Source organism: Myxocyprinus asiaticus, chromosome 8 (assembly GCF_019703515.2).
Source record: "Myxocyprinus asiaticus isolate MX2 ecotype Aquarium Trade chromosome 8, UBuf_Myxa_2, whole genome shotgun sequence".
Taxonomy (NCBI): domain Eukaryota; kingdom Metazoa; phylum Chordata; class Actinopteri; order Cypriniformes; family Catostomidae; genus Myxocyprinus; species Myxocyprinus asiaticus.
The window spans coordinates 2,105,517-2,118,843 of NC_059351.1; the positions used below are offsets into that span (position 1 = coordinate 2,105,517).

The 13,327-nt window shown below is 38.4% G+C and overlaps 1 protein-coding gene across 5 annotated transcripts in view; it reads left to right on the plus strand.

The window, feature by feature from the left end:
* Positions 1-7,779, plus strand: part of LOC127445159 (F-box/WD repeat-containing protein 7-like) — a 196,506-nt gene extending 188,727 nt beyond the window's left edge. For all 5 annotated transcript variants that reach the window (XM_051705021.1, XM_051705022.1, XM_051705020.1 and 2 more), the window contains 3 exons: positions 999-1,224; positions 2,050-2,260; positions 5,468-7,779. In XM_051705021.1, coding sequence (XP_051560981.1) covers positions 999-1,224; positions 2,050-2,260; positions 5,468-5,736 — 706 coding nt within the window. In that variant the 3' untranslated portion in view covers positions 5,737-7,779. The remainder of the gene's footprint in view (positions 1-998; positions 1,225-2,049; positions 2,261-5,467) is intronic.
* The last annotated feature ends 5,548 nt before the right edge of the window (positions 7,780-13,327 follow it).

The following is a 13,327-nucleotide window of genomic DNA, read 5'->3' on the forward strand; positions in this document are numbered from 1 at the left end:
AAATTGACACTCAACATCTGTTCCATACATACTTGTTAATATACAAGCTCTTTACATTGCAAAGACAAAATATAGCTGTGATCCAAAATAAGATCCTTAAATATTCATTCTTATTTTGTGTTTTGTGACCTTTATATTGTTCTGTGTGGTCATTATACAGTATGATGTGCTACAAAATAAGCCTGAGCTCTGATCAAATCATGTAAAGGATCAGTTTTGGATGCTAAACTACCAGACCTGAGTTTATTGACTTTTAACCAAAGTATTATATATTATACAATACTACTTGGATTATAATTCCCTTTAATGGAAGCATACAATACATGATTGTGTGCTGGTTAAACCGCACATTTCCCATCTGGCTTCAGCTTTCCATATTAACCATGCAGAGATGATCCAGAGAGTACTCATTTATAAAATGTAAGGTCTGGGGGTTTTGCTGCTTTGTGCTCTATTGTGAAAGAAGACAAATGTTCGCCTGAAACTGTTCTCAGTGTTTTCAATGGCTCGGGGCCGATTTGTGTGCATATTTCCCTTTGTGTTGTGCTTGATTGCTTATTTTGTGCCGTGACCTCAGGCTTTCATGCTTCATTCAACACAGACAACAGAAGTTTCTGTTTGTTAGTCTTTGTCTCACCAGCACCCGTTTTAATGCTCAATTAAAAAAATAAAAAATAAAAAGTATTTATTAAATCTTTGTCCTGGGGGGCTGATTTTTTTTATGCAAATATTTATTTTTTCCACCTTGATTTATGTACCGCTGCAAGCAAATACATCCTTTGAAGGTATAAGCAATGCTCAATATGTCAGACTGTTGAATTGTGCCATGATTAAATTCTGTCATGCTATCAGGTGAAAAAGGACTTGTATTAATGGGACTTCATGTTAAATATTCTAATGTAAGCACCCTCCTTTTTGGACCGATTTGTCAGTTTAAAAAGTAAACCTGTTTCTAAAGTATTCGGGTTTTGATTGTTTGTTTGTTTTTTGTCTCTCAGGGTGGTGAGCGGTTCTCGGGACGCCACACTGCGGGTTTGGGACATCGAAACGGGTCAGTGTTTGCACGTGCTCATGGGTCATGTGGCGGCCGTGCGCTGCGTACAGTATGACGGTCGAAGGGTTGTCAGCGGGGCCTATGACTTCATGGTGAAAGTGTGGGACCCTGAAACCGAGACCTGCCTACACACACTTCAGGGTCATACCAATAGAGTCTACTCACTACAGGTGACCAGACACGCTTACCTACTCCCGACGCACATGTCTGACTAATGCTCAATCACTTCAACTGCCTCTCTAAAGGGCACTACAATGACTGCATGTTGTTAGTTCTTTAACCTTCTGAGACCCCAGCATGACTGCTGTGTGCATTCCCTTTTTCTTTTTGATTTGTAACTAGTAGCACCTAATAAACAAGCCTATACGGCTTTACATTTTTGTCTCTTTCAGTCTGCTTAATTTCTAACCCTTTTCTATTCTTTTGAAAAGCTTTCATAACCCATCCCATTGCTTACAGTGCGGATTACCTTAGCTGCGTATCCTTAGTGACTTGGTGTTATCGAATCTTGAATGCTTTCAGGTGTAACAGCACATGCAACAACTTGTAAGATGTCTTCAGCTAATGTGTCGTACTCAGTCACTTTTGAGTCTATCTTGAACACACACTTCACAGCCAATGAGATCTTGTTTGGTGCCTCCTGATAACTGGCACAGATTCAGAACTGTGATACTGAGCATTTGGGCTATAGTCTGTACTAAACCACATTTGTCCTCATTTATTCATTAAACCATAATTTTGTTAAGAGCCTTACTGTAATTACACTAGAGATGTTTAATCAAATGTAGTGGTATTTAATGCAATAACAAGGGAATGGAACGTGCTGCATTTATTGTTAAACCCCTTCCATACTCCGTATAGCTTCAATCGAATTATTCTTGGGTTTTATCTTTGTTGAAAAATAATCCATGTGACTACGCTCTGCTCTTAGCCAACAGTCATATATCACGGATTAATTACTGAACAATGATGTATTTAATCCGCTCTTTCCACAGTTTGACGGCATCCACGTGGTGAGCGGTTCATTGGACACGTCGATTCGAGTGTGGGATGTAGAGACAGGAAACTGTATTCACACACTCACAGGTCATCAGTCTCTCACCAGCGGCATGGAGCTCAAAGATAATATCCTGGTCTCTGGCAACGCAGACTCCACCGTCAAGATCTGGGACATCAAGACCGGCCAGTGCCTACAGACACTGCAAGGTGAGGGGAGAGGGATCAATTAAGCTCAACTCAGTCAATTAAAGGCTCTAGCTCATCAATTAATAATTAGGATTGTTGTTGTGTGCTTAATTAAAAAAAATAAATTTACATTCCCAATTTAAAGCTGAAGTGTGTAATTTCTGCGACACTAGCGCCGCCGAACGGAATTGAAAAAATTATGTTTTCAAAAGAGCTTTCACTGCATTGGTTGAGTCAGTGTTTTTGTGTAGAGTCCAGACGGGTCTCTCAAAACAAACGGGGGAATTTTCGTAGCGCCATAGATGCACAGCAGTGTTGTCAAAAGTACTGATATGTCGGTACCAAGTCGGTACTAAAATAAAAAAGATGTAACGATACCAGTAATTCTACAGTACCGGTAATACCGAGCACCGACTTAATTCGGTACTGACACACGACTGCTTTCAAATGCTCACACGCTTATTTGAGCATGTGCTCTGTTGCTCCTTTTACACTGAAATGCACAATTAATCAAATTAAAATCATGATATGTCCTAGTGTGATTATTAAACCGCGAAATGCAGCAATCTTAGTCTGTATGAACTGCATGAGCTTTAAATGAATGTGTGAAGCAGACCGCTCATACACTGGAAACTCCACAGACTATGAGAATCATTCGCATTGTATGACAGAGCAGAGCACTAAACCACACTGAAGTGTTATTTTGATATAATTTATATAATTAAATCACAGCATTTGCACTTTAACGATCACGCTGAGCTGTGTAGTGGACTGTTTATCCAGAGAAGTTAAACTTCCATCAGAAATACACGTCAAAATAAAAGCATGATTCGTAATAAAAGCACGATTCAAAATAAAAGCACGATTCGAAATAAAAGCACGATTCATAATAAAAGCACGTTTCGAAATAAAAGCACATTTCAAAATAAAAGCACGATTCATAAAAGCACGTTTCAAATTAAAAGCACATTTCGAAATAAAAGCACGTTTAGAAATAAAAGCACGATTCGAAATAAAAGCACGTTTCAAAATAAAAGCACATTTCATAATAAAAGCACGATTCGAAATAAAAGCACGTTTCAAAATAAAAGCACGATTCATAAAAGCACGTTTCAAAATAAAAGCACGATTCATAAAAGCACGTTTCAAAATAAAAGCACGATTCATAAAAGCACATTTCGAAATAAAAGCACGATTCGAAATAAAAGCACGATTCATAATAAAAGCACGTTTAGAAATAAAAGCACGATTCGAAATAAAAGCACGTTTCAAAATAAAAGCACATTTCATAATAAAAGCACGATTCGAAATAAAAGCACGTTTCGAAATAAAAGCACGTTTCAAAATAAAAGCACGATTCATAAAAGCACGTTTCAAAATAAAAGCACGATTCATAAAAGCACGTTTCAAAATAAAAGCACGATTCATAAAAGCATGTTTCAAATTAAAAGCACATTTCGAAATAAAAGCACGATTCGAAATAAAAGCACGTTTCGAAATAAAAGCACGATTCATAATAAAAGCTAAACGCCTGAAACTGAAGATATTGCAACAGAAATATATTATAACTGTATTGTAAAATATAATCCTCACTGTAGAAATAATAATAATGATTATCGTAATAATAATAATAATAAATAATGATGAATGAATAATGATTGTTGTAATAATAAAAATTAAGCAATATATCACAAGCAAGAGTGCTTTTGTACTGAATAAAAATGTGTTAGAAAATGCAATGGTATGTTGATAAGTAAGTGTTCTATTTTTTACTTGGTAAAACCTTTTAAAAGTTTAAAAGATGAAATAAAACAGATGTAGGGCCCTGCTTAAAAACAAACAAGTGTTAGAAAGTTGAAGGAAACATGCATATATTTTAATTTATTATTTACATTGAAATTGGACTTTAAATAGGCTAAAAGTGTGTGTTCAGTAGCACAATATCATATTAGCACATTTTTTCTGTAGTATCGAAATTGGTATCGAGAACCATGGAATATCACTGGTATCGTTACCGACGACTGAAATTTTGGTACCATGACAACACTAATACACAGTGTTACAAACTTGCAAATGGCTTATTTAAAGTTGTCTTTGCATATTAGGCTAGAATACAAGAAGTTATTGTAACACCGCAGATGTTAAACACTTCAGGTTTAAAGGTCTGAAATGAATCTCTTTTGTGCTTGAAGAATGTACAGCTTAATACAATAGAATATCCATTGCAGTGTTGCCACTTACAGCATTTTCACTCGCAGTCTTCAAGCACAAGATTCGATTTTTCAACCAGCCCTCAGTCATTTGTGTTTCCAAAGATATATATTTTTCATAATCCCCAGCCTCTCTTGGCATCTTGAGAGCTTTAATCTACTGGAAGATGAGGAATAGAATACATGATGAAAGGAATTGGGGGGTAGGGGTCTTGATGGGAGAGCCCAGAGGGTAAGAAAGAGGGGGGTTGGACCATTTTTCAGTTTGTAGGTCATTTAATTAGGTCACTGAGCATTTTCTGTTCACCACTTATGACATTTGTTTGACATGAAACACACAACACAACACATTTGACCCCAGACAAGATGCTCAACTGAAAGGCAGAGCTTTGAAGTGACATCTCAGACAAAGCGAGTTACTCATTAAAGAAAAATGGACTATTGTGTCACTATGTCTAATGTGTGTGTAGTGTTTTGCGCATCAATAGAGAGGGGCCATCTCATTTACATTCAGACAGTTGACTTTAGCGCTCTGCTAATGGGTATTCATGAAGGAATTCATGCATTTAAGATGGGTATTTTCATTCACTTGAAACCAGAACTCAAGAGTCTCTGTTTGTTCTCACATCTAGATTCGATCATGTGATGGGGGTTGTTTTCCATGTTTGACACTGCAGATAGATCGTGATGGTGCTTTTAATAGCTTACAACACACAACTGTCTTTGTCTGCAGTGTTAATCGGAGCCAGTGTATGCTTTCTCTTTATTCCTCTCTCTAAGCACTGTTTAGACTCTGATACTTCTTGCTTGGGTCTCTCAGAAAGTCTGGCTAAATTCAGTACCTCATGGGCATAGAATCAAAGCCATTTATGCCACGGTATTTCCCGTAACCATAGTTGCATGTTCTCACACTCTCTCTGCCGTGGCAGGTTGTCGCTGTCAATTGGCGCTTTCTGATGAGCTACACCATCTGGAATGTCAGTGCGTAACTTGTATGTCTTTCTTTCTTCCCTTTTAGGTCCCCACAAGCACCAGAGTGCAGTAACATGCCTGCAGTTCAACAAGAATTTTGTCATCACCAGCTCTGATGACGGTACGGTGAAGTTGTGGGACCTGCGGACGGGCGAGTTCATCCGTAACCTGGTGACACTCGAGAGCGGCGGTAGCGGCGGCGTGGTCTGGCGCATTCGTGCCTCGAACACCAAACTCGTCTGTGCAGTGGGCAGCCGTAATGGCACGGAGGAAACCAAGCTCCTAGTGCTTGACTTCGACGTGGACATGAAGTGAGCCAAGCGAAGGTGGTGAACTGAGGGGACTTGATGTTTGGAAACGAGGAGAGGCGGAGCAACCTGCCCTGGGTCTCTTCGCTGAGGCCCACACCAGGACCGATTGCTCAATTCATTGCACCGCCAACCCTGTCGTGCTTTGCTTGATCTCGGTGTACTCAGTATGACTGCCACCACAGTTCTATTCACCTTCAGAAAGGGAGGGTGGGGGCAGACGCTCATGCACCACAGCTTTCTGGGAAGGGGAGGAAACTGAATAGAAGGACTTCGGAAGGCTGGATTGAGCTTTTTCGTGGATTCTCCCTTTTCCTACCACTCAAGGCGACCTTGCACAGTGACTTCTTCACTCAAGCCAGACTGAAACTCGCACCCATACGTACAAACATTATTTTTTTTATCATCCAAACAAGTCAACATGGACATAGAGTGCTTAATAGTGTATACAAAAAGTACAAATTAAATTTGAATGGAGAAAGATATAAAAAGAGCTTTGTACTGTGGGAGTGATTAGAAAAAGAGAGTCAAAGGAAGCCAGTTTTGTCGGTCCTCATCAACCTCAGCACACGCCAAATATCCCCTTCTCCCTCCCGCGTTGGTTTTCTTTTTTTCTTTTGTATTTGTTTATTATTATTTTTAGGAGTTTTTGCTTTATTCCCCATGGCTTTGTCTTTTGGTTTTTACGTCAACAGCTGTGAATTCAAGTTGTATACGTTCTTTTCAAGTTCGGCATTTCATTTTCACTTCTGCCTGCTGTTGCAAACAACAAGTCTCAGTATTAAGCTAAACCCACTCTGCTGTTTCACACATTTTGGGGGGGTTACTTTTGTTTTTCTTTTGTTTTCGTTTTTAGTACTCCTTTAGTACATAAGCAGTGACTCTTCGGATTCTGAGATGACCTTCTTTGCTTATGTTTTTCAACCAGTCTGATCTCGTTAGTTCATCAGTGCTGGTGCTCTGTGGGAAACGGGAATTGTTGTCCCATAAACTCTTGGGAATATGTGTCCCCCACCCTTTCCCAGTACTGTCCATCCCAGTGGCCAAACTGGATTTTATGCTGCTAGACACAAGGAAAAATATGATGGAACTTTTACCGGCTGTGACGTTTTAGTCCCAGACTAAATTCTAAAAAAGTTACTTGTAGAGTTTGAACTTGTAAAAATGACAAACATACACACCAACAAAAGCAAGATATTGACTATAACAGCTTCTCTTTTTTTGCCACTGAGACTTGAGCCAAATGTGCCTCTACGAGACGTAGAGGAGGGAGAATGTCTGACAGAGATGAGTTTGCCTGGTAACATGAAACGATGGACGAGTAGAAACTATGTTGCGTGTGCGTTTGCAAGCATGACTGAGTGTGTGTGTGTGCGGGTGTGTGTCGGAGCAAATTGTTCACACATTCCTTGGGACAAAAGCTCTGCCAGCCTGAGGAGATGTATGTTTTGACAAAAAAGAGAACAGTTCTTGTTTTTAATTAGTTGACAAATGAGATTGTTGGAACCTATATAAAGTTACCGATGTAAAGAACATTGTCAAGTTCATGCAGAAAAAAGGTGGTCTTAGTGTACAGAAACTGACATCGGATTAAGTCTAAGTGCTAGAGCTAACCTCATGGTTTCTTTGAATGGTAAAGCAGCTTCATAGATGAACAGGACGTAACCGCATCCGTAGCCAAACAATACGTCTCATCCTCCAAGTCACACAACTCAAGCTGAACTGTGAAAGTGGTTTAACACTGTATATTAAAAACAATCTTGTTCTTTCTCCTTTTTTTCTTCCCTGTTTAATTTATAATCTGGTTTGAGAAATCAGATGATGGAGCTGTTTTATTTTTTCAGTTATGTAAACTGCCTGGCAAAACAGACAGATAAAAAAGGAACCTTAAAGGGATTGTGTATTTGTTTGATTCATTTAGAATTTTTATTTTCTTATAACTTAAGTGCAATAAAATGTGGGTTTTTCTTTTTTCATTTCAAGAATTTTGGTTGTCTGTGTTCCTCACTGTGTGAAAGTGTTATGTGTCCAATAAAGCTTCTACAAATGATTCTGCCTACGAACAAAGCATTTGCCTACTATATGGGGCTTATTGGTTAGTGCGATATCATCTAGACAGGATGACGTCACTTCTACTTTCGTACATTTCTCTTATTATAGCCCCAGACACTGTAGTTATACTGCAGTGTATCATGCAGAATTGAATGAGTAGGTGATGAAAATCATTTAAAAAATAGCTGCCTCATGTCTCAAGGGTAGATCCGTAATCTTTTTAAACCAGTTAGTGTTTGTTACTCATTTTCTTTACAGTATCTTTCAACATCTTAAAGCTAAATCTTTTAAATGTTCCACAATGTTTCTATTGCAGAGTCATCCTGCCTAAAGATGTGGTACGTTAATAGCCTGTTGCCTAGCAATGGTTCTGCTCTTCCACTTAGTTACCACACAATATTAGAGTACTTGTTACTATAATTCAAGAATGAGCACTTGGTATTCACCTGTCTGACTAGTTATTCAGGAATATATACTGTATATATATATATATATATATATATATATATATATATATATATATATATACACACACACACAGATCAGCCACAACATTAAAACCACCTGCCTAATATTGTGTAGGTCCCCTTCGTTCTGCCAAAACAAGAATAGCATTCTGAGATTATATTCTTCTCACCACAATTGTACAGAGTGGTTATCTGAGTTACCGTAGACTTTGTCAGTTTGAACCAGTCTGACCATTCTCTGTTGACCACTCTCATCAACAAGGCGTTTCTATCCACAGAACTGCCACTCACTGGATGTTTTTTGTTTTTGGCACCATTCGGAGTAAATTTTAGAGACTGTTCTGTGTGAAAATCCCAGAAATACTCAAACCAGCCCGTCTGGCACCAACAATCATCCATGTGATTTTCTAATCAGCCAATCATGTGGCAGCAGTGCAGTGTATAAAATCATGCAGATACGGGTCAGGAGCGTCAGTTAATGTTCACATCAACCATCAGAATGGGGAAAAAAATGTGATCTCAGTAATTTGGACCGTGGCAGGATTGTTGGTGCCAGATGGGCTGGTTTGAGTATTTCTGGGATTTTCACACAGAACAGTCTCTAAAATTTACTCCGAATGGTGCCAAAACCAGTGAGTGGCAGTTCTGTTGATGGAATTACCTTGTTGATGAGAGAGGTCAGCAGAGAATGTCCAGACTGGTTTGAACTGATAAAGTGTACAGTAACTCAGATAACCACTCTGTACAACTGTGTTGAGAAGTATAGCATCTCAGAATGCAACCGGGCCAAATTGGTTGCTTAGGAGACCTGGCTGGAGTCACTCAGCATGCCCTGGATTCGAACTCATGACTCCAGGGGTGATAGTCAGCGTCTTTACTCACTGAGCTACCCAAGCCCCCAGGCGGGTAGTTTTAATGTTGTGGTAGATCGGTGTGTATAAACACACACACACACACACACACACACACACACACACACACACACACACACACACACACACACACACACACACACACACACACACACACACACACACACACACACACACACACACACACACACACACACACACACACACACACACACACACACATCACTCTTATAATTTTTACTTTATTTTATTTATTTATTTTTTCACATTTTAGAATAATAGTAAAGTCATCAAAACTATGGAATAACATAAATGGAACTATGGGAATTATGTTGTGACTAAACAAAATCCAAAATAAATCAAAACTGTGTTATATTTTAGCAACTTCTTGAGGTATCACCCTGGGATGCTTTTTAAACAGTATTAGAGTTCCCATCTATGTTGGGCACTTATTGGCTGCTTTTCTTCATTATTTGGTCCAAGTCATCAATTTCAAAAACTTTTTTTTTTTTTTTTCATTAAATTTTAGTTTTGTAATGAAATAAATTAATATGGTGGCACAATAATATTTTTGTCTACAAAACTAATGTCAAACATTTAATCATACGCCTTCAGATCAAAAGATTTTCAAGATCATGAGAAACATTTCAGTCAAGTGTTTCAAAACTTTTGACCGGTTGTGTATATACAGTATGTATGTATGTGTATGTATATATATATATATATATATATATATATATATATATATAAACCCGATCCTACTCGGGATTCAAACCAGGGTCTCCATCATGGGAGGCGGGCATGCTAATGAGGAGGCTAAAGGCTACAGCCTCTAGCATCAGTCATTAGTGCGCCTCTTGAGGCCAGGGGAGTGAGGTTTACACACTGCACAGCTACCTATCAGCTGGCTCCTGTTACATATGCATATACATACAGTTGAAAGCAGAAGTTTACATACACTTAGGTTGAAGTCATTAAAACTCATTTTTTAACCACTCCACAGATTTCATATTAGCAAACTATAGTTTTGGCAACATCATGGGAAAATCAAAGGAAATGAGCCAAGACCTCAGAAAAAAAATTGTGGACCTCCACAAATCTGGTTCATTCTTGGGAGCAATTTCCAAACACCTGAAGGTACCACGTTCTTCTGTACAAACAATAGTACGCAAGTATAAACACCATGAGACCACGCAGCCATCATAACACTCAGGAAGGAGACACATTCTGTCTCTTAGAGATGAATGTAGTTTGGTGCGAAAAGTGCAAATCAATCCCAGAACAACAGCAAAGGACCTTGTGAAGATGCTGGAGGAAACAGGTAGACAAGTATCTATATCCACAGTAAAACGAATATATCGACATAACCTGAAAGGCTGCTCAGCAAGGAAGAAGCCACTGCTCCAAAACTGCCACAAAAAAGCCAGACTACAGTTTGCAAGTGCACATGGGGACAAAGATCTTACTTTATGGAGAAATGTCCTCTGGTCTGATGAAACAAAAATTACACTGTTTTGTCCATGATGACCATCGTTATGTTTGGAGGAAAAAGGGTGAGGCTTGCAAGCCGAAGAACACCATCCCAACCGTGAAGCATGGAGGTGGCAGCATCATGTTGTGGGGGTGCTTTGCTGCAGAAGATACTGGTGAACTTCGCAAAATAAATGGCATCATGAGATATTGCAGCAGCATCTCAAGACATCAGCCAGGAAGTAAAAGCTCGGTCGCAAATGGGTCTTCCAAATGGACAATGACCCCAAGCATACCTCCAAAGTTGTGGCAAAATGTCTTAAGGACAACAAAGTCAAGGTACTGGAGTGGCCATCACAAAGCCCTGACCTCAGTCCGATAGAAAATTTGTGGGCAGAACTGAAAAAGCGTGTGTGAGCAAGGAGGCCTACAAACCTGACTCAGTTACACCAGTTCTGTCTGGAGGAATGGGCCAAAATTCCTGCAACTTATTGTGAGAAGCTTGTGGAAGGATCCCCAAAACATTTGACCCAAGTTAAAGAATTTAAAGGCAATGCTACCAAATACTAACAAAGTGTATGTAAACTTCTGACCCACTGGGAATGTGATGAAAGAAATGAAAGCTGAAATAAATCATTCTCTCGACTATTATTCTGATATTTCACATTCTTAAAATAAATTAGTGATCCTAACTAACCTAAGACAGGGAATGTTTTCTACGATTAAATGTCAGGAATTGTGAAAAACTGAGTTTAAATGTATTTGGCTAAGGTGCATGTAAACTTCTGACTTCAACTATAATATATATATATATATATATATATATTGCATTATATTGACTTTGCTCGGAGAGGAAATTCTTGATACATACAGTATATACTGTATACATATACCTGTAAATATATACACACACACACACACAACATTTTTGTTAATCCACCAGAGAAATATTATTATTTTAACATTATTCTAAGCTTGATCATAGAGTAGAAACAGTGAAGAATATCTCAGTGACATTCATTTGAATACTTCTATTTCAGGTCACGGTCCATAATTGTTTAATAAATAGGCAGAATAAATTACATGAACTGTAGCGAAATGTACTTGTAAAATGGTCATAATGGATGTTCCATATGTTTAAAAGTAGAGGTTCGTAAATCTTGGTGTATTTGATGTCAAGAAAACAACTAATGCACTAAATCTAGACAAAATGCTCCCTCTGCCAAACTGAATGTCTGTATAATCATGATACAATTCATCCATATGGATGGATGTGTATATAGTGAGAAAGTGTTTGGAATCAAACTTTGCAAAATTGACTAATTTAACAGTCAGTGACTAATCAACCACTATGGACTTTCATAGAATTGGATGTCACTTGCTGTTATATGGTTCACCTTTGACATATCTGCTCTTTAAACGTTTTCTTTCAAAGTACACTTGACATCAAAATTCAGTAATCTTCAGGCATTTATTTGGACGCTTGCTAGACATTGCTATTTATTTTTGTGCCACAAGTGGATGTGAATTTCAGAAGTATGTATCTAGATTTAGAAGTTTTGTGAAATCTTACCCCTTTTTATCTCATTCATTAACTTAAGATCTTTTTTTTTTTTTAATTGAGAACAAACATATCCCTCAATGTAATTGAGTTTAACTCAGAAGTTCACAGAGACCTGTCTATTAGTATAACACAATGGAAAAGAGAGAGAGTATCATTAATGTGATAAGAAATAAGGGATGCCTATATAAGAGTGGAAAAGGGGGGATAAAGGATTAGGATCTTTTTCTTCACCCTGGTCTCTTTGTTCTTACAATCCTGCCCTCCAGCAAGAGCTGAAGTCTATGCGAGAAGACTGTCTGTACAGTCTGATACTGCCAACACCACAACAGATAACTGATCTAGAATCATATTCAGTGCTGTGATAGTTTGTGAGATGTGTGAAAACAAAGCAATCCTAGCCAGGAGTGCAAACCAGTCTGATTTATGAATTTTTCTCGAGGAAAATATTTGATCAGCAACTAAATCCCATTATATAATTAGAACAAAATAGTAGATGTCCATAAATGTGATTGTTGATCTTACAAACACAATAATTTGATTTTACTTAAAAGGGCAATGAATACAAAGTTTATGCAGTATAGATCTTTGAGAGTGCATTTGAGACTGTCCTATGTGAAATATTCAGTATATTTGTATCTTTATTTCTTTAGTTTTCCCATACAAAATACACTAGCCGGCCACTTTATTAGGTACACCTGTACATCTACTTATTCATGCGATTATCTAATTAGCCAATCGTGTGGCAGCAGTGTAATGTATAAAATCATGAAGATATGGGTCAGGAGCTTCAGTTAATGTTCACATCAACCATCAGAATGGGCACCTTAGTGATTTGGACCGTGGCGTGATTGTTGGTGCCAGACGGGCTGGTTTGAGTATTTCTGTAACTGCTGATCTTCTGGGATTTTCACACACAACAGTCTATAGAATTTACCAAAAATAAAAAACATCCAGTCTGTGGATGAAAATGCCTTGTTGATGAGAGAGGTCAGGAGAGAATGTCCAGACTGGTTCAAGCTGACAGAAAAGCTATGGTAACTCAGATACCCACTCTGTACAATTGTAGTGAGCAGAATAGCATCTCAGAATGCACAACATACAGAGCCTTGAGGCGGATGGGCTGCAACAGCAGAACACCACGTTGGGTTCCACTTCTGTCAGCCAAGGACAGAA